This window comes from Pseudorasbora parva, chromosome 12, assembly GCF_024679245.1.
Source record: "Pseudorasbora parva isolate DD20220531a chromosome 12, ASM2467924v1, whole genome shotgun sequence".
In the NCBI taxonomy this organism is placed as follows: domain Eukaryota; kingdom Metazoa; phylum Chordata; class Actinopteri; order Cypriniformes; family Gobionidae; genus Pseudorasbora; species Pseudorasbora parva.
In genome coordinates, this window is record NC_090183.1 from 44,413,439 (window position 1) to 44,438,450 (window position 25,012).

At 37.5% G+C, this 25,012-nt stretch overlaps 2 protein-coding genes across 3 annotated transcripts in view; one reads left to right on the top strand and one right to left on the bottom strand.

Moving 5' to 3' along the window:
- The first annotated feature begins 4,431 nt into the window (after nucleotides 1-4,431).
- cysltr3 (cysteinyl leukotriene receptor 3) lies at nucleotides 4,432-12,387 on the top strand. The gene is made up of 2 exons (XM_067458558.1): nucleotides 4,432-4,654; nucleotides 6,862-12,387. Exons 1-2 carry the CDS (start codon nucleotides 4,648-4,650, stop codon nucleotides 8,094-8,096), a joined length of 1,242 nt encoding a protein of 413 aa, XP_067314659.1. The 5' UTR covers nucleotides 4,432-4,647; the 3' UTR covers nucleotides 8,097-12,387.
- A 6,222-nt stretch (nucleotides 12,388-18,609) lies between these two features.
- Nucleotides 18,610-25,012, bottom strand: part of gnb1b (guanine nucleotide binding protein (G protein), beta polypeptide 1b) — a 45,699-nt gene continuing 39,296 nt past the window's right edge. The window contains exons 9-11 of one of the 2 annotated variants that reach the window (XM_067460451.1): nucleotides 24,735-24,951; nucleotides 23,034-23,149; nucleotides 18,610-20,635 (exon numbers count right to left, since the gene is read on the bottom strand). In XM_067460451.1, the coding sequence (XP_067316552.1) occupies nucleotides 23,043-23,149; nucleotides 24,735-24,951 (324 nt within the window). In that variant the 3' untranslated portion in view covers nucleotides 18,610-20,635; nucleotides 23,034-23,042. Of the gene's footprint in view, nucleotides 20,636-23,005; nucleotides 23,150-24,734; nucleotides 24,952-25,012 lie in introns of both variants that reach the window. The other variant, XM_067460450.1, reaches the window with a different exon arrangement.

Genomic DNA, 25,012 nt, shown 5'->3' on the forward strand with positions numbered 1-25,012 from the left:
TTGATCTGTAAGTCACAGAGTCGTTTGAAACCTTTAAATCAGAGGAAATAATTCACCATTATTTATTATTTTTTTTGCTTTATGTGATATTTCCCATGAATTTTAATTATATTATCCATTTCCAGTAAACCTGTATCACAATCCATAAACAAGAAAAACCATTATATCAGCTACAGTGAAAAACTTGTAAAACATCTCAAAAAGAATCAGAAACTTTCTCAAATTAATTGGTATTACACCTGAAAATAAATGCAAGATTGTTTCTGTTTCTTCTTTACAAAAACAGCAAAAAACTTATTTAAACTTACTAATAAAATCATTACAGCTTACTATTTTAAGGTCAGTTTCTTTGACTTTATTACATGGGAATTTTTATATCTGACACTGAAAACAAAGGGAATGAATAATCCTGTTTCCACTTCACCACTGGGAAATGCTTTTTTCTTTAGTTAAGATTTTTTTTTAATCTTCAATGGAAAGGCCTCTTTTTGTGTTTGATAAGGTAAAGTAGTTTCGGGAAATTTTTAATTTAAAATTTAAATTAAAAACCTTTATTAAACCAATCAAAGTCTTGTTTTTCGATAATATATATTGATTATTACAAATAACACAGGAAGGAGGAGGGGAAAAAATCATTTTTAGACCAATTTCCACACATCCAAAACTTGTTTGTGAAAATTAGACTACTTCATGATGAGTTTAGTCCATTTAAAATTCAAGACCACCACATGTTTTAAAGATTATTTTGTAGGATAAAGAACCATGGGAAATTGTTCTCACAAAGATAATATTAAAAAAAATATATTATTAATAGAGTCAAAAGCATTCAGTTGTTCTTCTGATCTTGCCTCTCCAGATAATTCAAATAAAAGGTTGTCATCTGCGGGCCTGCGGCACACATTTAAGAGTCTATAAAGAGATCTTGAGATCCCTTCAGCCTGGGAAATCAGTACGCGACCTTCTTTGGAACCAACCGTTAAAAATATTTTTTGTCATCTTTGTGAAAAATGTTTTGTAATTTTCTCTGAGGCTTATTTGCTAAATATAATTATCTAACAACCTGTTTAACCTGTATTCCCGACTGAATCATAATTGGTGTATAAGTCATATTCTCACTCTTAGACTGATTCACAGATGAGCCATCAGAGAACAATTTATGTTATGACGTAAGCCGGTGGTTGTTTGTTTTCATTTATTATCAAGATTATTTAAATACCATGTGTGTGTATACCCCACAAAACGAGTCATAAGGGTCAATTTTTTAAAATGTAAATGTATACATCATTTAAAAGCTGTATAAATAAGCTTTGTAAGGGCAATAGTTGGCTGAGATACAACTATTAAATCTGAAGGTGCAAAAAAAATCTAAATACTGAGAAAATTACCTTTAAAGTAAAAACTAAAATTTACAAAATATCTTCATAAAACATGATCTTTACTTAATAGCCTAATCATTTTTGACCAAAAAAGAAAAACTGATCATTCATAATGCATGTATATTATGTATATATATTTAACAAATACCGTATACAGCCAAACCAAAATGTATTCAGACACCTTCAACATTTTCTCACATTATAATAGTTTATTCACTATATTTTCAAACGTGCTGACCTCATCTTGATACTATTGATAGAGAGGGATGTAATGGATCACAATCCACCAATCAGCTGTTAGATTTTACTACACAATTAGACCAGTTTAGCTCAACCAATGATGCTTCATTTTGTTCAGTCTGTGGTGTCAAAGGTCAAATTAGCAATTAAAGAAAAAACACTTCAGCAAAACTGAACACTTACCATAGTGTTCTGCACACACTAGCAAAAAATGGTCTGAACTATTTTTAGTCTGACCATATTTATGAAGATAAGTGTTTAAGATAAATGATTTCCTTATAGCCTATGTGATGATGTAGTACCGTGATTCTTGAGATAAGGGACAAAACATGTCCTAAACACAAAAGAACTATTTATGTTAAAAAATAAGAATATCGACAAAATAAAAGTTGCATCTAAAAGAAACGTGTATACTCAGGACATTTTTATTTATTTAAATTTTGTCAACTCCATCAGGTTTTATGTTGGTTGACAAAAGCTCTCAAAAAGTCTTTATAATGTTATGTCATATGTTTCTGCATATAATTGTTCTAATGCTGTTTCATGATTGTATTATGTGTATTTGTCAACACCATCAGTATTCAAAGGTAAATGGTTCAAAAACCAAGTTGGACGTATGACAGAGTATTTATGTGCCAAATACACTCCTTCAGGATTCATACCATCTTGGAACGTTTTTTTTTTTTAGTATGGTCCTGTATGATGTTATAAGGGTTAAATTGCTGGTATGGCCACTTCTCCCGGATTAGCACACGCGCAAACACACGCACACACGCACGTGCACGCACACACACACATCACCAGAGCGAGAGCAAAAGCGCGTCCATCATCAAGCTTAGTTCGGTTACGGGAGCCGTCGGCAGTGCTGGTGTTGTGTTTTTAGACACAAGATCAACAATGTCACTAAAGAAGTGTGTGTGTGTGTATGTGTGTTTCTGGTGTGAAGGAAAGATCCCCTTTTTTAGCTTCCCAAATAACCCAGCGTTAAGGGAACAGTGGATGCAGTTTGTGTTTCTGGAGTTCTGTGTGTGTGTGTGTGTGTGTGTGTGTGTTCCCGGTAATGAGTGGAAACCGCAGGCGGAGAGTGAAACTGGATCAAATGTGTGTGTTTTGTTGGCAATCGGAGTGTAAGTGTGTGTGTGTGTGTGTGTGTGTGTGTGTGTGTGTGTGTGTGTGTGTGTGTGTGTGTGTCTTTAGCTCTGCCTCCATGAGCTTGGCTGTTTTCAGAAAGAATCGTTACAGTGTATCTGTCTATATTTTATAAATATGATAAAATAAAGACTCTATGGGGATATGAAGGATCAACAATAGGCCTATAGGTCCTCAATATAAACATGAGACAAACTGTGTGTTATGTGACCCTTTAACAGCTATCAGGTGAAGGTTTTAGTTAATTTTGAAAGAAATGTCTTATTCTTTTTCAATTAACAGTGTAAACATTTTAAAACAACATTGAAAATACATGACAGTATATCTTAATTACCTAAGAACATTGGTGATATATGTTAAATATTAAAAGTAGGGTAGAATTTAGGTTGTTCATAATAGCCTAGCGTGAAAACAAACAAACAAACAAACAAACAAAATAGAGAATGTATTTTATGACGTTTAGACCTACTGAACAGTATGTATCAATATTACATAACTTAAGACTTTATGCTGTTTTTTGGAGATTAAGGTGCGGTATGCAGGGGTATGCCTAGTGGCTGACATGGGTACAGCAGTCCAAATTCAAACTATCGAGAGCGTTGTTTGCCCCGCCCCTTCTCCTCAGGCTCACGCAGGTTGTCAATGAAAGCGCATTGTAAGTTGATGAGTTTATTTACTCGGGTTTTAGGTTTTAGCCCTCGTTAATTTTTAGATGGATTCTGAGGCTTTTTAGGTCGGGTACATTTTGCTATCTCTGACCTTTGCTGGCACCCATAGGCTCGCTGCAATTGGACCAAAACCAACTCAAAACAAAAACAGACTTTCCGACACGGAACGCACATTTCAAAGCAGAATAACTGGCTGTAACATTGCTTTCAGAGGTGAATTTAGCATGTTTCATAAATATCTAAACATATTATGGTATTCTTTAGTAAAGTGAAAAACGTAAGCTAAATTTAAATTAAATTAGCATGTTTTTAGTGTGTCTGATGGAGTTGACACAACTTGTTATGAAGGGAATATACATTTTTAGAAAATATATTTAGAAATAAGACTGTTCCATTACCTACATGGTAGGCTTTAGCCTATCGGAATTTGTTTACAAAAATACCAATACTTTTTTATTTTTTTTGAACATCTAAAACATGTGTTGTCACTTAGCCTATCTCAGGAATATCTCAGTGAAAGGGAATTACGCAATTAGGATTCCTACCCACATCTGCTCAGAGAAACTACCCAAGACACACACACACACACACACACACACACACACACACACACACACACACACACACACACACACACACACACACACACACACACACACACACCTGTAGGTGTGGTTTCTCCGGAATTATTTAGGAAGTTTCTGAAGTCTGATTCAATTTAGGGAATCGATTCGTTTGAATTCCCCAATAAAACGGTTTCGCTGGTTATTTTGAATCGCTATTCAAAAGTGTCCCCTAAGTCAAAGTTTACGTTTATTAAATCATGCAGTATGCCACCATGCTTTCGATTGAAAATATCCAGATCGCGTCAAATGCTGTGCAGTGTCTACAGTGAATCGGTTCGTATGAATCATTGAGAGCGAGTGATTCAAAAGAAGGATTCGTTTGCGAGTACGTCGGACATGATGGGACATCTCTTTTTAATTGCCAAAGGGACAACTATTGGAGAGTCTGGTGTACTTCGGGCATAACGAATGATACTGCGGATTAGACACCACTAGCCTACAGACGGCACTCTTCATGAACATCATAAAGAAAGCTGACTCTTGAAACTGCCGAAAGAGGAACATTTCGGCATTTTCTTGTATAAGGCGCTAATAATAAAAATCTTAACTCAGTTCGCTGATGATGAGGAGGATGATGGTGAAAAGAGAATGACAGGTGAGTAAAAGTAACTTACAGCCATTTATGAGTCACATAGAGTTTAGCATTTAAATGTCAATGATGCATTAGCCTATATAGAGATTAATTCATGTTGATTGGGACACTTTTCCAATGAGATGACTGGAAAAAAATTGTTCTGAAATTAATTTAGCAATGGTTGGCCTATTTACATGCTACTTAATGGGATGTCCATAGTATTTATTAGTACCGTTTTGTAATTGTATATATATTGTTGACATACTTTGGCATGCAGTGCCTTCAAGTAACATTAAATACTATTTCAGTACCATTGTATTCTGAACTGAAGTATCATCATCTAAAACCATATCCGCTCCATGGTATCTTCACAGTACTTTTTTTTGTTTGTTAGGAATTACCATGACTTGTATAAAAATAAGGTAACCTTTTGTAAGATTTGTTGGCAAACTTGTTGCATGAGTTATTCCAGTGAAAGTCAGCTTAAGTGTATTAGTCCAGTACATTTACAATAGCATAACCAGATCCACCTGTTCAGTTACTTCTAAAACATCGGTTTAATGATATTAATAATTAACAGGGTTTACTTTCTGCTGAAAAACGGTTCATGTTTTGTTTTTCAGGTGTCTATGTTTAGCTACAGCTGTCATTTGAATATTGTTAGTTTGCAACTGTTTTCATCTCACTCACTGAATAATCTTTTGCATAAAGTTTGCATATGAACTATGTATGGGATTAATGGAAAACAGACTTCTTGATAAAATAACGACATTTGGGTAGTTCAAAAAGAACAAGGACAAGACATAACATTGCGTATTACATTATATATTTACATACTTGTTTGTGTGTGTGTGGGCATGTTTTTGTGACATATGAGGACACAAATGTGTATAATGCCATGGGTATGACACCGGTATTACAGGAGAGTGTGAAATATGAGGACATTACCCATGGCCCCACTTTTCAAAAGGCTTATAAATCACACAGGAGGAGTTTTTATGAGAAAGTAAAAATGCAGAATGTTTCCTGTGATGGGTAGGTTTAGGGGCAGTGTGTGTGTGTGTGTGTGCGTGAAGGGTAGGTTTAGGGGCAGGGGTAGTGTAGGGATAGAAAATACGGTTTGTACAGTATAAAAACCATTACGCCTATGGAATGTCCCCACATTTCATAAAAACAAACGTGAGTGTGTGTGTGTGTGTGTATGTTATGCTGCAATTTTATGTCATGTCCTAGTTATTTTTCACCTTTATAAATAAAAAATGATTAAATACAAATATTAATATAAACTAATATATATATATATATAAAATTCTATGCTAAAAAATGATACTAGAAAGACTAGAAATGTTTTGTTTAAAAAGTTTTAGAGGAAGTAAAGCGGTAAAGCTGTCTGTATATCCATGGCAATATCAATTTTTAACCTGAACCAGGGGAGTTTTTAAACCTGTGTATTAAATAAAAGCATCTGTTTCCTGGTTTAGTTGAGCAATGTCTTCGTTTTCTCATTGATTAATGCCATTTCTTTATCATATTATCAGCATGCTTAGTGTTTTTGGTGCGGCCACACAGACACACACCCATTCAGAGTAAAATCGCAAACACATGCAAAGAGTTTTTATGAAAAGTTGCTGTAGTTGAGCTGAAGTTGAGTGCATAGCCAAAAGATGCTTGACCAGTACAGAATGACATCTTGGCTCGATAAAGTTTGTTAGATTTCAACATTTTAGAACTGTTTTATTTTATTTTTTAATAACTAGTAAAAAACAGTATGGATCATTTTGCATGCTTCAAGGATTAGTTCACTTTAAAATGAATTTGCCCATGATTTACTCACCCTCAAGTCATCCTAGGTGTATATGACTTCTTCTTTCAGATTAAAACAGAGTTAAATTAATGTCCTGATGCTTCCAATAATGGGAGTGATGGTGTCCATTGAGTTTGAAGCTCAAAAAAGTGCATCCATCCACTATAAAAGTGCTTTTTTGAGCTTCAGACTCAATGGACCCCATCACTGACATTATAAAGCTTAGAAGCGTTAGGATATTTATTAATATAACTCTGATTGTGTTCATCAGAAAGAAGAAAGTCATACCTAGAATGGCTTGAGTAAATCATGGGGTGAGTTTCCTTTTAAAAGTGAACTAATCCTTTAAAGCCTATCGTGACTGTGCTTTTTCTGATCTCAACACAATGGTTTAATTTCTTGCTAATAATCTTTGTGTCTCCAGCTCCCATGTTTACATCGAACACAACAGCCAACGCCACCCAAGAACAAATCAACCAGACATGTGGGGACAGCGAAGACTTCAAATATTTGGCATACACCGTCACGTACAGTGTTGTCTTCCCGATTGGATTCATCAGCAACTTCATGGCTTTGATTGTGTTCCTGCGTTACACAAATAAGACCGCCAGCACTGTTTTTATGATTAACTTGGCCATTTCAGACGCTGGCTTTTGCTTGACATTGCCCTTCCGCCTGGTCTACTACTTTAAGGGCGCTCAATGGGTCTTCCCAGACTGGTTTTGCCGCTGGTGTGTATTTTCATTTTACCTGAACCTGTACACAAGTGTATTGTTTCTTACTGGCCTTAGTGTGCTACGGTACATCGCTGTGGTTCATCCCATGCGCCATAAGACACTGGTCACGGTGCGGCGAGCCAGTCTATCGTGCCTTGGGATCTGGATATTTGTGGCCTTCTTATCAACGCCGTTCTTCATGTCAGGTACTTTAGAACGAGACGGAAAGTTACGCTGCTTCGAACCTGCGAACATCACGTCATGGCAGCGCATATTTGTCCTGAACTATGTAGGGGTTTTGTTTGGATTTGTCGTTCCGTTTATTACAATTCTCGTCTGCTACGGCTGCATCAACTACAAACTCATCAAAGGACGTAAATTGATTAATCGAAGTAGGCACGACCGTCGACGCTCTTTTTATTTGATCGCAGTTGTCCTGAGCACGTTCCTGGTGTGCTTCCTACCATACCACATCGTCCGCACAATACATCTTCATGCGGTTGTTTCAAAGCAGGACTGCCATTTCAGAGAGTACATCCTAAAAGTTCTGGTCATCTCGCTGTGCACGGCGTCATCCAACAGTTGCTTCAATCCCTTGCTTTACTATTTCGCGGGAGAAACCTTTCGCACAACTATCCGTAAAGCGTCAGGTCGGAGGTTTAATTCGGTCTATCAGAGTAGTTTCTACTCATCTTTCCGACACCGGAGCCAATCCGAAGCCAATCAGAAGATGAGAAGCGAAAGCTTCACTACCGTAGCCTACGCCAAGACTCTGCCATGCTCCCAAAACCAATCCAGTCAGGCCATAAGCAAAAGTAGCCTGATGGCTGCGAGCCTGGAAAACAATACAAACTTTCCGACTCTGCAGAAAAGCATTGATGACCGACAAAGGAACGTCTATAATGATTTGCTTTTGAAAAGAACAGAGGAGGGTAAAGAATAGACGTCTCCATTGTTGTCTTGAATAAGCGAACTCAAAGCGTTTCCTTTTTTTTCCCTTTCACTTCTCAACTGTGAGACTAAAGATGTTGGGCATTAGATAAGTGTAAGTGAAGCTCACACAACCTCAAGAATGGGTCTTATGTTGACTGTTTATGCATTTGGCAGATGCTTTGCTTTTATCCCAAGCAACTTACATCAAATTCAAGGAATGGATATTGCAGGTTCATGCATTCCTTGGGAATCAAACCAATGACGTTGGTATTGCAAGCAGTATGTGCTGCTGTTTGAGCTACAGGAACATTGGGGTAAACTGCATCCTGGGCATGCATGTTCTTGTTTAATTCATCCAGGTACACTCCAGTCATGAAGGTCCCAAAAGGGGGGTTAGTTCACCTAAAAATGAAATACTCACTCTCATGTTGTTCCAAACCCGTAAGACTTTCATTCACCTTCGGAAAACACAAATGAAGATCTTTTTAATGAAATCCGAGAGATTTCTGTCCCTCCATTGACAGCTATGCAACTATCACTTTGAGGGCCCTATCTTGCACCCAGCGCAATTGACTTTGTACACCGCCGCATGTGTCATTCCTATTTTACACCCGCACAAAGCGTTCTTTTCCCTCCACAGAAGCACGTCGCTAAACTAGTGAATGAACTTGCGCTCCCTGGGCGGTTCAGTGCAAAAAAGGAGGCGTGTTCCGGCGCAAACAATCCCTGGGGCTATTTTGCTGTTCCATTAAACAATTGCGCCACTGACCAGAAAAAACCTAGTCTAAAGTCAGCGGCGCGTTGCGCGTTGTTCATTATGCTATTTTAAGGGCGCATGCTTGACCATAATGTATAGCGTGCACAACGCGCATACACTTTGCTCATGAAATCTACACAGATGCAACAGTTATTTTTGCAAATCATAAATTGTTACACTAAAACAAATATTAACACGTGAGATGACGGAAATCATTGTGGTGTGCCACGAAGATGTGAAAAAATAGGCATAAATCTAGCTTACAAATTATTCAGGCTAATTGTAGTAATTAAGGATCAGACCTATTTGCCCAATAGTGGCAAGACATATATGTATATAAGGACATCTGAAAAAATCGACTGAAAAACTGAAAAAACTGTTTAACGCCATAATAGCGACCCATAATGGAACTTGCGCAGCTGCTTTTAAAGGGAATGTTGGATGCCGCTCTGATTGGTTTATTCACGTTACGCCCAAACCACACCTATGAATAATGAAGCTACTTCAGACCAACACATTTTAGATTTGCGTCGGGCGCAAGAGCCATTTATCCCGCCGGGAAAATAGCAACAGCGCTGAGACCCGCCCACAAAGTTACTTGCGCTTTGACACTTGCGTTTCAGATCGTTAAAATAGGGCCCTGAGACTTTAAAAAGTTCATAAAACTAATCCATATGAACTGAGCGGTTTACTCCAAAATTTCTGAACATATTTTATTTACATATAAACATTGATCGGCGGACATAAAAAATTCAACTGAACCGGCTTGATGACCAACAAAGGCACAAACAAGAACAAATCTCTTTGGTTCTTGAGAATCTCAAACGTAATGTCTAACACCAGAATGAACCTCAGACCATCAAATCTCTCAGATTTTATCAAAAAGATCTTCATTTTTGTACAAAGTGTCAGTATGTGCTGTCAATTAAGGGCAATCTCTCAGATTTCATCAAAAAGATCTTCATTTGTGTTCATCCTGGAAATGAACAAAAGTCTCATCAGGGTGAGTAAATGATGACAGAATTACATTTTTAGTTTGAACAATTTTTTTTTCCTGTCAGTGTAAAGAACATTGTAATAATCCAAAGAACCTTTTCTTCAATGCGAAGGTTTGATGGACTGAACCATCGAACTGTAAAAAAAGAAAAACAGTTGTTAAGAGCATGATTTAAACAATAGTACTGTGTACTAAAAACAGCACCGACTCCCCTTAATAAAATATTGATGCTGGATTTTTACCGCACTCAAGCTGCGCCAACAATAACCTTGTTCATCTCTCACTAAACTCAGTCCATCCATCAGCGCTCCTTTCTGCTAGTCACAGAAGCCTTACATACATATTCTGCCTGCCCTTACTTACCATTTTTAGTATAAATAAATAAATACATAAAAAGTTGATTAAAGGGATAGTTCACCCAAAAATGAAAATGTTCATCATTTGAGGTCTCTCCATCTGAATGGCAGTGAAGAAGTTGGTTACACTTTATTACAAGGCATCTTTTTTCATAGTGTAATTATATATGATTTAAGTACTATGTAATATTAGTTAACCACATTTACTTAGACTTATTTGCATGTAATTATGTAGCATTCACACTGAACATTGTAACAAGGAAGGACACTTTAAAGTAAAGTGTTACCAAGAACTTTCATTTGTATATTCAGTGTCATCACAAACCAGTAGAGTCTGTTTGAGGAGATATTTGATAGTTAAATACTTTTCATTGTTACAAGAAGACATTATGTAAGGCACGGAAATGATTGTTCCTCACAGGATGAAAAACACAACTGATTAAACGTCTCAATTGTATCCCCTAGATAGAAATTAGACGTTGAATCTTCTTCTTATCAGATAGCTAGCAATCTCACACGCCTCTACTAGAAATCTACTCTTGCTAAACAAAGCTAAAATGTCTCAAAATGTCTTAAACAATGTAATCAAAAGGAAGACATCCTCTTCAAAGACTAAATTACACTGTATAAAATATTTAAAAGGTTGCCTGGTTGCTTTAAATACATTTTAATAAATAAACAGAACTTTAAAATATGTTATCTGAACAACATTAATTATCTAAGCTGATACAAAGTTGTGATAACGAATCAATTCAGTAATTGATAATTCAGATATTGAAAATCATGTCCATTTTTGAGAACTGATGATAACCCTTTATTCAAATGTTACTGAAATATTTTGTGTGCATACTGTGTTATTGTGTGTTTTATTTGTGATAACAAATTGGAACATTTGTGCATGATTTTTGCATGATTTATCACAACATTTTTTAATGTATGTGGTTTAGATACAATAATATTTTGAGTTTCTGTTGATTAAATCAACCGCCTTCAGAATGTAGTTACAATGAACTCGACATTTTAAGGCAACCAGGTTGGTTATTTTTTAAGTTAAACTAACAATATATTTTTCAAAGTGTACCCAATCTATGGTGTCTTTTTTACTCTGATAAGTTTCTCTTTTTATGGACTCTCTTAAGTTAGGAAGAAAGCATTTGAGTCAAGATTTCTGGGAAGCAGAAAGGAGTATTTTCTTCTTCTTCTGCTGATTGCGGTTTTGGAAACATTTATCTGCATATCAGAAATGTTTAATCACATCAATAGATTGTACAAATTACAAAAAAGACTTCAAAGAAACATTCTGTGACAAAAATAACACTTACAACCCCATTTGAGAGGTGGGACAGGAGTTGGCTCACTGTAACTGTGGTCAATATGATTTAATACTAGCAGGATTTTTACTGGGATTTGCTTCTAAATATCAACACGGTTAATCAGTCATATACACATTATACATTGTAAATAACGTTTTACATTTATTTGAGCTTGTTGCACTAGGCCAGTATTATCAGAACCACCTCATGAAGGCATCCTAAAGAAGTTTTACCACTGTACTTATGTACTTTTTTGTCTGTATATTCAATGTCTTATGTCTTTTTTTTTGTATCTTCTTTATTGTTAGTTTAATTTCTGTTTGGAAAACTGCTTGTGAAAATCTCTTTGTAAAGCACTATGTGCAAGAAGGTAATTTATGAAGTCCGTTTCAATAAAGTCAAAAAGCTAAATGATTGGTTGTCATTTAGTCATTTCGACTTGTTTAAGTAAGTTCCTGAAGCACTGTTCCAACCAGACACTGGGCTTATGCGGCCTTCACGTGCTATAGGAGTGATCGTAAATACAAGTTTCCCAGGTGAAAATAATTGCACATGAACGTCCTCTGATGTCGTTCTTACCACTGGGAAGTTTGGAAATTATTTTGATACCCAAATTCCCAAGATAGGCGTCACATAAACTTTAAACATGGTGGGGCTCTTCCCCAAACCAGCTTGATCGTCTTGTCTTGATCATTAAAGTAGTCCACATATATGAGTAATCACTTGAAGAGGGAAGTGAAAATAGGCTGCATTTCGGCAGAAAGCGGAGTGTCTGGATAGCGTTAAATGTTTATGGTTAACACTTTTTTCTTCTTTTTCTAGCAACATGTCTGAAACTTTTACTAATACTACTTTTGTCTACTACAAATGGGAACAATTTAAACTACATCACAGACTTTGTGAGATGACGACAAATACTAACTAAATACTTTGTTATGGTCGTAACATACACAGGTAGACAAAATGCTCAAGAACTAAGGGTACTCCTAGTGATATGCCACAACAACAGTTTTATTTTAAATGAATGGCTGCAACACTGAAATCCGTGTGAATAGGGGGATTGTATGTGCATATTGTGTGCGTTTGTGCATATTGTGTGCGTTTGTGCATATTGTGTGCGTTTGTTTGTGCATGTCTGTACATGTACACATTCATATGGGTGTGTGTGAGAGAGAGTGCAAATTAACATAAACACAGGCATTATATAGAATTATTAAAACCACAAAAATGTTCTTAGTTGTATCTAAGTGGATGGTTGCGTCAAAATGTGTTACAATTTACCCCACCACTGTCACCCATTGTTTAGCAAGCTGTATACCATTTTACTAGAGAAACCACACCTTTACCTGATACACTCTAAAAAATGCTGGGTTAAAAACAACCCAAGTTGGGTTGAAAATGCACCGACCCAACAATTGGGTTGTTTTAACCCAATGGTTGAGTTGTTCTTACCCAGCAATTGGGTTGTCTTAAGCAACATTTAACCCAACCACTGGGTTAAAACAACTCAACCACTGGGTTAAAACAACTCAACCATTGGGTTAAAACAACTCAACCATTGGGTTAAAACAACTCAACCACTGGGTTAAAACAACTCAACCATTGGGTTAAAACAACTCAACCATTGGGTTAAAACAACTCAACCATTGGGTTAAAACAACTCAACCACTGGGTTAAAACAACTCAACCATTGGGTTAAAACAACTCAACCACTGGGTTAAAACAACTCAACCACTGGGTTAAAACAACTCAACCACTGGGTTAAAACAACTCAACCATTGGGTTAAAACAACTCAATTGTTGGGTCAGTGCATTTTCAACCCAACTTGGGTTGTTTTTAACCCAGCATTTTTTAGAGTGTATAACTCATACAACATTATCTACAACGGTAGAAGTACTAAACAAAACATTATCTTATTACTTTAAACCTCCGAGTTCGATCTTCTGCTGTAGCTTCAGGAGCGATAGCAACACAGACGGGAAAACCTCAGTGTGGGATCGTAAAGGAAGCCTGAGGAAACTAAAACTGTCATGTGACTCCTATCTTATCCGTGATTCGTGGAATTGATAGTGTTACAACTATACCCGGTCTCCCCTTAATGGTTGTCAGTGCATGTGACACACACTACCAGAGGTGGACAGTAACTAAGCCCATTTACTTGAGTACTGTACTTAAGTACACTTTTTGAGTATCTGTACTTTACTGGAGTATTATTTTTTCTGGATACTTTTACTTTACTACATTTGAAAGACAAATATCGTACTTTTTACTCCACTACATTTCTATCAAGGTCGAAAGTCGTTTCTGTAGCAGATCTGAAAGTCGGAGGATGATTTTTTCCATCTTAAAAGGTTTTTTTGGTGTTGTTGTTTCAGACAGTCTGTCAGGAATCACTCTTATAGGGTCATACACATTTTCCCAACTTTTTTTGAACACTGATCAGTTCATAGCAAAATGGAAGAAGACGCTTCATAGGCACAAGTGTGTGCACCCATAGCCATACTTTGAAAGTATGTTTCAGTTTAAACAAAATCAAGATTAGTTTAGTTGACATACACTTTGTGTATGTCTTATAAAATATTAAACATATAAACATCTGGGAGAAAGAGAAGAGGAAAGTTGGGAGAATATCAGATGTGTATCAGTGTATTGGATCCGTGCATTCGTTCTTAAAGTGACAGCAGCTTTATAAAGAGCTTTATAACTTTTCTACAAGTATTTAAATGAGTTTAAGTTAGTCGTATGCTAGTGTGTCAGATGGAGCGTCACTGACTGGCTTAAACCATGATGACATAATGTGCATTTATACAACAATAATACAATAATGCGGTGACATAAAAAAAGAAAATTTCTTTGATACTTAAGTACTTTTGAAAACAAATACTTCAGTACTTTTACTTGAGTAAAAATCTGTTTTTACAACTTTCACTTGTAGCGGAGTAATATTTGACCAGTAGTACTTTTTACTTTTACTCAAGTAATAGAGTTGTGTACTTTGTCCACCTCTGCACACTACATATAAAGACTGTTTTCCTAATAAATAGGACTTGAATGCAAACAAGCTCGTAATCACGACTTCTGAAGTGGGAATTATTAAATTTACAATACCACATGAAGGCGGCATTAGCAATGTGGAATATTGTGTACTTGCTACTTTATTATATAGCATTTTTTCCTCGTTAGGAGATCTGAAATACTACCATTTGAAACTTCATTCGTAGAATAATGCCGACCGTGTCCCTGTTTGTTTTTGAATTGGCAATGTGTGCCAATTTAACTCAATGTATACAGGAAGTAATCAGCTTCTATTTGATTTCTAAGAGCATCTTGTAAACTCATTTGTTTCCAAAGGAAGTGTCTTCCAGACATGGTTTGGCCTACATACTTTTGCTACGAAACAGGAATAGATCTGTAAGATACGGTGTAATTGGACTAAAATCCCTTCCTTTGGAGAAAGCAAAACAGAAGAAAGAAGAAACAGATATCTGGTGGAGTCTCATTTCATATCAAAAAGAAACTCATCTGAATATTCTCGACCACCAAAAGCCCTTCTCTGGGTGGTATGCTTTTGCTCAATAGTAAAAGCACTAGAAACACACACACACACAGCATTGAGACACATACGGTTCATGTTGAATATGATAGCATCATGCTGCAATTAGATCTAACTCGTGTTCGGTTTCAAAAATACCTGAACTTTTGACCGTGTCCGCATGCTTTTATGTTGCTGTCGCGTTAGATCTGTGCATTAATGAGCAAATGAACACATCATCTGCTTTTCCTGAAGAAGATGAGGCCAAGCCGTAGTACTGTGTTTACTACGTCAACAGCATAGGAGACTGACACAGACATGAATAAATCGTTTTTTGCGCATTTAAGTATTCTCATCGCTTCTTAACATTAAAGGGTTAGTTCACCCAAAAATGAAAATTCTGTCATTAATTCCTCACCCTCATGTCGTTGGACAGCCGTCAGACCTCTGTTCATCTTCACACACAGATGAAGATATTAGTGTTGAAATCCGATGGCTCAGAAAGGCCTTCATTGACACCAATGTCATTTCCTCTCTCAAGACCCATAAAGACACTAAAGACGTCGTTACAAAGCCCATCTCACTACAGCGGCTCTACAATCATTTTAGGAAGCGGGGAGAAGATTTTGTGCGCAAAAAAACTAAATAACGACTTGTATAGTGATGGCCGATTTCAAAACAAAGATTCGAACAGTTATGAATCATGAATCGATTCACTGATTCATAACCGTTCGAATCTTTGTTTTGAAATTGGCCCATCACCATATAAGTCGTTATTTCATTTTTTGCAGACAAAAACTATTCTCGTGGTGAACTTACCCTTTATGGCCAAACCACTGGAGTCACACGGAGTATTTTAACGATGTCTTTACTTCCTTTCTGGACCTTGAAAGTGTTCATTAAACTGCTGTATTAATGACAGAATTTATATTTTTGGGTGAACTAACCGTTAGACTGGAGAAACTGGAAGAGAGGGTGACTCTGAGAAAACAAAAGAAATTAACATCTGAAATCTCTCTCGTGAATGAAGCATCCCCGCCCGTGAAGCCAATCACCGCAATTTACATTTCACCCTCATCTCTCCTCTCATGTTGACATGACTTGAAATCCCACAAGATTATAACAGATGCCTTTTGAGAAGACTACAATAAAACATAACCTGAAAAAGTGGCTAGCGTGAGTGACTGTGTCACAAATGTTAGTTTAATTGGGGAGTTAATAAAGGCCTTCTGAAGCGAAGTGGCATGTTTGTGTCAGAAAAATATCCATATTTAAAACTATAGATTATAATAACTTCTGGCAGAAAGACATACGCAATTCGACTTCACGTTGAAAGAGTGAGCCCTGATGCGATGTCCAGGAGCATCTGAAGCTTTTTGTGTAGTGCTAAGCTACAAACTCAAGCCCTTCTACTATATCGAAATCCTCTGCCATTTCCCTTTCAAAATTCTCGTTTTAGACTCTAATTCATGACCGGTGTTTTGTTTTGCGCTATCTTCTGTGTTTGTCAATACACATGCGTCAAGAGTTTCTCTTACACCGTGAATCGATGTGTACAGCAATCCGCCAGAAGATAGGTATTTTAGATTTTAAATATGGATATTTTTCTTGCACAAATGTGCCACTTTGCTTCAGAAGGACTTTATTAACCCTCTGGAGCTGTGTGGAGCAGTTATATGATGGATAGATGCACTTTTATGGACTTCATAAGCGAGACAACACTTCACTGCTATTATAAAGCGTGGAGGGCCAGGACTTTAAATACAACTCAGATTGTATTTAATGTCATACACACCTAGGATGACTTGAGTGAGAGTAAATCATGGGCTAATTTTCATTTTTCGGTGAACTATCCCTTTAACTGGAATTAAACACTCAAAAGACCAAACACTTAGAAACCTTCACCTGATAATATGAAGCCAGCATTGGGACGAATGGGCGGGCCAAGGGTGAATTTATGCCAACATCAAGGCTCAAACTCTGATTAAAGGGGCTAATAATGCAGTATATGAAACCATCCATAAATCCATCTTCATTTTCCCGCTAAGCTGATAAGCCTCCACAACAGCTGTTTTATTTGGAAATGCCTATTCCTAAGAACACCTGCAGACTCCAGTTACTGGACGGCGTGAAGTGCGAGGACTTCTGGGTTAAGAAGGCTACCAAAAAAGGAGACTCAAACTAATGGACTGCATTTATATAGCGCTTTTATCCAAAGCGCTTTACATTTTTGCCTCACATTCACCCATTCATACACCGACGGCGATGTCAGCCATGTAAGGTGCCATCTAGCTCGTCGGGAGCAGCTGGGGTTAGGTGTCTTGCTCATGGACACTTCGACACTTGGTCAGGTGGAACTGGGGATTGAACCACCAACCTTCTGGTTTGTAGACAACCTACATGAACCACTGAGCCACTGCCGCCCCAATCATAATTCAGTTACACAGAACAGTAGATCTTCTGGTTGGACACAACACTGATGTTTACCTTGGAACAACTTTTGTTTATACAGCCATGATAGTTTATGTTCACTTAATACTTTACATACTTTTTTTGGGCTAAATAGTACACACTTTGTTTGATGTTCTTGGATAAAAGCCAATAGATGTTCAGGTCCTTTGCAACAAATTAAAATGTTCAAATGCAGTAATTTCATAGGAATAGCACTGCTAAGATGAACTATTTAAAGGGATAGTTCAGCCAAAAATGACTCCTGTATGGGTTTCTGTTCTGTTGAACACAAAAGAAGATATTTTGAAGAATGTAGGCAATCGGATGGTAGCCTTTGACTTCCATACGCTCTGAAATGTTGGGTTGTTTTAACACAATTTTGGGTCACACATGGACAAACCCAGCAGTTGGGTTAAATTTTAAACGAGGGCGGTCTAATGCGTTTCTCTGCATTCGGACTTATTGGCACTGTTAAACGAGATGATTCTCATGCTAAAAAGGGACACAATGTCAAAAAATTAGATGTTTGACGGAGTATTTCTGTGCCAAATACAGTACTCTATAGATTAACATGAGACTGGCACAAACTGTGTTATGACCCTTTAAAAACATTTGGGTTTGTCCATATTTGACTCAACATTGTGTTAAAACAACAGAATTTAGCAACGTTTGGGGTGAGCACCATCCCTTTGAGAGCAAAACATGGCAACAACGTTTAAGATTTGCTCAATTCCAGTGAGAAATCAATGCACGGATAAAAACTTCCTAACTGATTAACACAACTCAAGTAGCTGAGCTCATTTCTAGTAAAAGCCAGCGTCGATTAGACCAGTGGTTCTCAAACCTGTCCTGGGGACCCCCTCACCACTGCACATTTTGCATGTCTCCCTCATCAAACACACCTGATTCAAATCCTCAGCTCATTAGTAGAGACTCTAAGATTTGAATTGGGTGTCTGATGAGGGAGACATGCAAAATGTGCAGTGGTGAGGGGTCCCCAGGACAGGTTTGAGAACTCCTGGATTAGACGACTATAGTGTGTCAACTAACGAAACGGACCTCAAAAAGCTCTAATTACTGTTAATTTCTGCTGTCGCAAAACATCAGCACATCAGAGACATCTCAAACTTGTTTTATTACATCTTAAATAACAGTACATTTTAATATAGTATCTATGTTGCATCCAGCTTTCTGTGGTACACCGACAGACTGAAATTAAATACAAAAGGTGAGATAGGGAGTGCTGAGATCTACAGTTATTAATGAAGAGAGAAAATAAGGGGAATCCATTTTAATTGAACTGCAATTAATCTTTACTGGTGGCAGCACACACAAATACATCACAATTATTGTACATTATCTCAGAGAAAGGAAAAAACAATAAAAAAAGAACAAAAGTCACAACTATTAAAAAGAAAGTGCATCTGTTTACAGTGGAAAAAGAACAGAAGACTCTGCCATGTCAGATGCCATTTCAAAACATTTAAAAGAAAAGCCAAAAAGAGTTTCTCGTAATTTCCGATCTCAAACGGGACGCTTCGGAACTCGTTTAAAATTTGGGAATAATTTCAGGAAGCATGGCCAGGTGCATAGCTTTGCCAGTGAAAGTAAAGGATGTATGCACAGCATGTCTAAAACATTTGGAGTCAACGTTTCAATGGTCAAAATTTCAGTATCGGTTTCGCCGTCCCAGTGGAGGTAAGTGGGCTTGAAGACGTCAGCGCCCGTTTAAGCAAATTCTACAGCATGCGACTACGTTAACTCATGGCAGATGAAATAAAACGCTTAACTTAAAAATTTCAGAATTATCATTATTTTCAGACATTGATTTGTACAACATTTCATTCACATAGTAGTAACTGTATTTCCAAGCACAGACAGGGCTCTGTTCTCTCTCTGGAACTGGGCTAAAATAAGAAAAAGAGTAAGGTTTCGTTTTTCCAAACACTGATCCCGACACCACTGAGGAAAAAAAAAATCCCCTCCCAACCTCCCACCATCAAAAACAATCCCAAAAATCGGAATCATAGCCAAAAGCAACTGAGGAAAAAGTATAAACGTAAGACCAGAAGATAAGCTAAGGGGTTAGTTTGGACAGTTTTTAATCCAATGAAAGACAGGATTGTATTTTTTGTTTTTTCAGTTTTTTTGTACTTTTTTTGTGCATTTTCTACATTAAAAATTAGCATTCAATGTGATTAACGGCATGTGCTTGGTTAGTCAACGCTTTAAACGTTAGTCAAGTTTCTTATTGTGCAAACAAAGCTGTGACGAGACTGGAAAGAAACATTAGCTAGGATATAATGCAGCATTCGCGTGCAAGTCGGATACCCATATTTACAACGGCCATTCGTAGATAAATGTACCTCGGACTCTCAAAGTATTTAAAAAGAGATATGGCGTTTTTATGGCGTTTTCTTTTTTCTGTAATGACAAAGGATCAGGATTCACACTAATGCACAGATCATGATTACGGTTTTTAGAAAGAGTGGTCGTGATCGCGTCACGTTCATGAAAACGGCACCACTTCTAGAGCAACTTGGTGCACATGAATATAACAAAACATGATTGGCATCTTCAAAAAAAAAAAAAAAAGCTGCTCTTCCAACCTGCTGTAGTTTCAGCATTTTACATGACGTTTTCATGTGGTAACAGGATTAAAAGATTTTACTAATCAGAAACAACAGGAGGGGAAAAGATCTAGAAGATGAACTATCAGATAAAAGGAACAAAAATAAAAGAAGAAAAAAATAAGAGTTAAATAATTTGTACAATTACACTCCAACATTTGCTTTCTAGACACATGATACATAAGCATGGGATGATAGTGTTTTGTGTTTTCTATTATGGGGTGACACAGAATGGTCCGAGAGGGAATGCAAGTTATTCATTTGATACCACAGGAAATCTTCTTTCTTTCTTTTTTTTTTCTTTTCTTTTTTTCTTTTTTTTTAAGCTGGGTGATAAAACAAATTGTGCTCTTCTTGGTGTAGGAAAGGCATTGTTTCCCTTAGAAGTTTTATTTCTTTTCATGGTGGTGTCAGTCAGTTTTATAAGGTGTTTTGTTGTTGACGATGCTGTGAAATTTAACATTCTTAAAGTTGGAACGGTCTTCCAGTCAACTTTGGAGTTCAAATGATATCTGCGGAAAGAAGAGCGAAAGACACAATGAGACAGATATTCATAGCACCATTTATTTAGATCAGACCACCTCATGTAATCTTACAATATAAATATGCAAATGGCCATTTAAGGGGGGCCGGGGTGGTGGTGGGTCTAATGCCGTTTCGTGCATTCTGCCTTATTCATTACACTGTTAAAGATTTCATTCTCATGATTAACATGGACAAAGCTTAAAACAATGTATTTATGTGCCAAAAACACACCTCCAGGATTTATAGTAACAACTCGAAATTGTAGTTGAGTGTCAGTTATAACGGCCCACGTATTAAAAAATGTCTGGGTTTAAATCAGGCTCATAATTAGTTAATGTTTTGGGCTCAGACAAAACATGCACGGGTTCGGGTATGATCAAGCTTGACTTTTTGGGCCTGATCTAGACTCTTATTGCATAATCTCAATCTAATCTAAGGGTGTACTCACACTAGCCAGTTTGAACCGTGCCCGAGTGCGTTTGACCACCAAAGCGCGGTTCGTTTGACTAGTGTGAGTGCTCCGAACCGTGCCCGGGCGCGGCTCGATTAGCCGGCCCTGGCCCACTTGGAAGAGGTTGGCCAGAGCACGGTTCAGTTGGACTCGGGCGCAGTTCGCATGCAGTGTGAGCGCTAACCGTGCTGGAGTCCGTAATCAAAGCTGGAAAGTCCTTGCTGCACTTCAGCTGGTACCTTGCAAACCTCCTCATACGAGCAGCATGATTACGTGAAAATTTCCGCACTACTAAGGCGACACATCTGTTTAACAACAGGCTGTGAGAGGGCTGTGGACCGTATCGCACCATAATGACGTAAGCGTGCTCCGGCACGACTGCTGAAACCCTATGTGAGTGCAGGCCAGCGGGGGAGTGGGGAGGGGGGCAATCGTACTCGGGCCCGGTTCATGGAAACCGTGCCTAGTGTGAGTACACCCTAATTGCATATCATGTGAACAACACCAATAAATAGTAAATCAAGAGTTATCCAGGGATAATGCCGTGATGTGTGTGTGTGTGTGTGTGTGTGTGTGTGTGTCTCCACGAGCTCGGCTGTTTTCAGAAAGAATCAGTACAATGTATTAGAGGTCTTAATGCAGCACCAGAGACCCGATTCGCGTCTATATTTTAAATGGTCGGTCGGGTCCCAATCTATTCTTTGGGTCCCTCTGGTTTGTTTAACGTTGTGTGTAATACCTGATTCGATCGGACTTGGATAACACCTGGCGTTGTGAACACATGGCACCAAACGAACAATCGCTATTATAGTTCAAAAGGGCAAACTGTCAAAGTTATGCGAGTTAAAGGAAGTGTATGTAAGATTGTGGCCAAACTGGTACTGCAATCACTTTCAAATGACTGTAGAGCGGTGTCTCCCTCTCCCCCCGACTCGAGGTTGCCAGATTGGCTGCAGGATCAGCAGAACATTTGTAGATCTGCAGCTGTGGTAACTAGAGCAGATCTGACAACCCAAACACTACTGACTTCGTGATTGGTCGACAGATGGAGGGCGGAGCTTCAGGCCAAAACACAACATGTCAACATCAGTTGAGGGCTGCAACAACAACTACTGTTGGCAGTGATAGAAGTATTTGAAATGAACATGATTTCTTAATGTCTAGTGACATATCAGGGCCATTTTAGGATTAATTCAAATACATTTCTTATAAACAGTTTCTTTAAAGTCAAATGTTTGAGTTTATATTTAAATTGCTTATTTTTTGACACTGAAATCTCATCTGAAACTCTAGAGGACACATATTTCCCTCAGGAGAAACATCTGAGAAGCAAGAAATCTCAGGAATTTCTCAATGCCATCTAGGAGAAAATGTTTTTTTTTTTTTTAAGTATAATTATTTAACCTTTATTTAACCAGGAAAGTCCCTTTGAGATTAACACATTACGGGTATCTTCGTTGAACTCCATTCTTTCAGGTACAAATTTTCCGACCCATGTAGACCTCTACAGCGTATCCGTCTTTAATAAATATGATCAAACTAAAGATTTCTAGGAGGTACTAATGATGCAATACTGCTCCATAGATACTCTTTTAAACTGAGAATCGACTAATTAATGTAGAAAGAAACTTTAGATCAGAAAAGAAATGGAGAAACTAAACTCATTCATTTAGAAATGACAGAAACTTATTTGTGTACAGCAACTGTACATGGCACCAACTTGGCCAAAAACTAAAATAATAAGAAGATGGCAAAATGTGGGTGTTTTACATATCGCTCCTCTGATCTTCAGTAATGCGCTTTCAAAAATAGCAAGAGGTGATACGAGGACACATTTACATGCCGTGTAAAACACAAAGCATCTCTTGTTTGTGGCTAGGTTGTGCTGGAAGAGGCTGACTCTTACTGTATTGGACATGTTGTATTGAAAGCACCTTCAGCATTCAGTTCCAGATCTTGAGGAAGCTGTCCCAGGACCCTGTAGCCACTGCCATACCGTCATCAGTTACACCCAGACAGCTTACTCGGTTGTCGTGGCCAGCCAGCACACCTGAAAAAGTCCAAATCTCAGTAAACCATAATGGAGAGGATGCCAGACAGTGTTTTTTTGCAACAGTGATAATGAGTCTATTGCATGAATACCAACTTTTTAAAAGCAACTTTTATTTTGTATCAAGCTCAATAAATGTGGGTTTATGGTCTCAAACCTACTGTGTCAATCATCATTCATGCTTTGAAACAATTGAGTGAGTGAGTGAGAGATGCAATTTTCGTATTCCTCCTTTTAATTATTTTTTCATACTTGTTTTAGTTACTTGATTAAAAAACATAAAAATACAGGGAGAATATTCTACACAATTTTGCAATTAAGTTAAATATGAAAAAGGTCATTTTTAGGCAATACAAATATTCAAAATTATGTTAACCACCAATCTGCAGGGTCTTTAAAATCGATAGATTAAGATTAGTGTTTATAGTAGCATCCTAAACCATAATACAACAATTTCAACAACAGTTCAAATATTGCAAGTTGACAACAAATATTTTTAATTAAAATATATAAAATAAAAAATAAAATTAACATTCCGTCTTTAAAATATGTACGAGTCAAAATTATAAATGATTATATGTATAAATTTTAATTTTACTATTCTTTTTTTTTTTTAAGCAACGGTTAACATTTACAACACCGTATTGATCTTTGTGTCAGTATGAATAAAAACAGGAGATGCACTAAATGAAAATGCAGTTTCAATCAAAGACAGTAATTGGCGCTTTTGGAACAGCAAAAATAAAAAAATATTTATACACACATTTGATATATATATCCGGTTACCTCTGTAAACAAAGCAGTGCTGCGCTGATAATCACATTATTGGAAGGAATTTTGATTAGCCCATTTTTATGTAGCGCAACATTGAGCCAAGGATCAACGAATTTGCACTCAAGTGGGGCTAGCTGGGCAAGATCACAATCCATCCGTTCACGCTGCCTTTTTCCAAGTTTTCCACGCTTTCCCTTCAATTAGTAGCGCCGTTACGTTCTGGCTTTGGTAGCACATTTATATACTCCAAATTTTGTAATAGCACCATTCTGCTCAAACACAATTTAGTTGTGGCCTTTAGAAGACCTGTGCTTGTCTCGTGTATGCGAGTAGTATGCCATTGTACTATTGTGTATGTGGCTGTGCAAATGTACAGTCTAACACTATGTAAAGAGACCTTGAGCTTTGGAAAGGCGCTATATGTATGTTTTCACAGACTCTCCAGGCCTTGAATCCATGTGTCTGAAATACAAGTAATTTCAAGGACTTTCAAGAAGTGTGGGAACCATGAAAATATCTGTGTATTTCTCATTTGATGATGTTAAAATGTGGGCTTTAAAATGTGTCCTGTTCATCAACAACACGCTTGTAATGTGCATGTTGGCGTATGCAAAAGAGTCAAGCAAATGTGGCGTGTTTGCAAGCAAGCACTGAACCATATGTAAAACAACACTTGTGTGTGTGTGTGAGAACAGTATGGTGGTTTGTTTGCTTTCAGGGCAGTCTCTAGACCACATGCCACTCATAGCAACTATTACTAACGTATGTTTGCAGACATTTTTTGTGCCATCTGTGTGTGTGCAAATCTCACCAGCGCGGTCGGCCTTGAGGGTGTCCCACACATTGCAGTTAAAATCGTCATAGCCGGCGAGCAAAAGGCGGCCGCTCTTTGAGAAGGCTACGGAGGTTATGCCGCAGATGATGTTATCGTGGGAGTAAACCATGAGCTCCTGATCAGCACGCAGGTCAAACAGGCGGCAGGTGGCGTCGTCAGAGCCGGTGGCAAATGCATTGCCATTGGGGAAGAACTGCAGGGGAATGTGAGCTCTTTGTAAATTCAATACTTCAGGAAAACGCATGCAATAATTC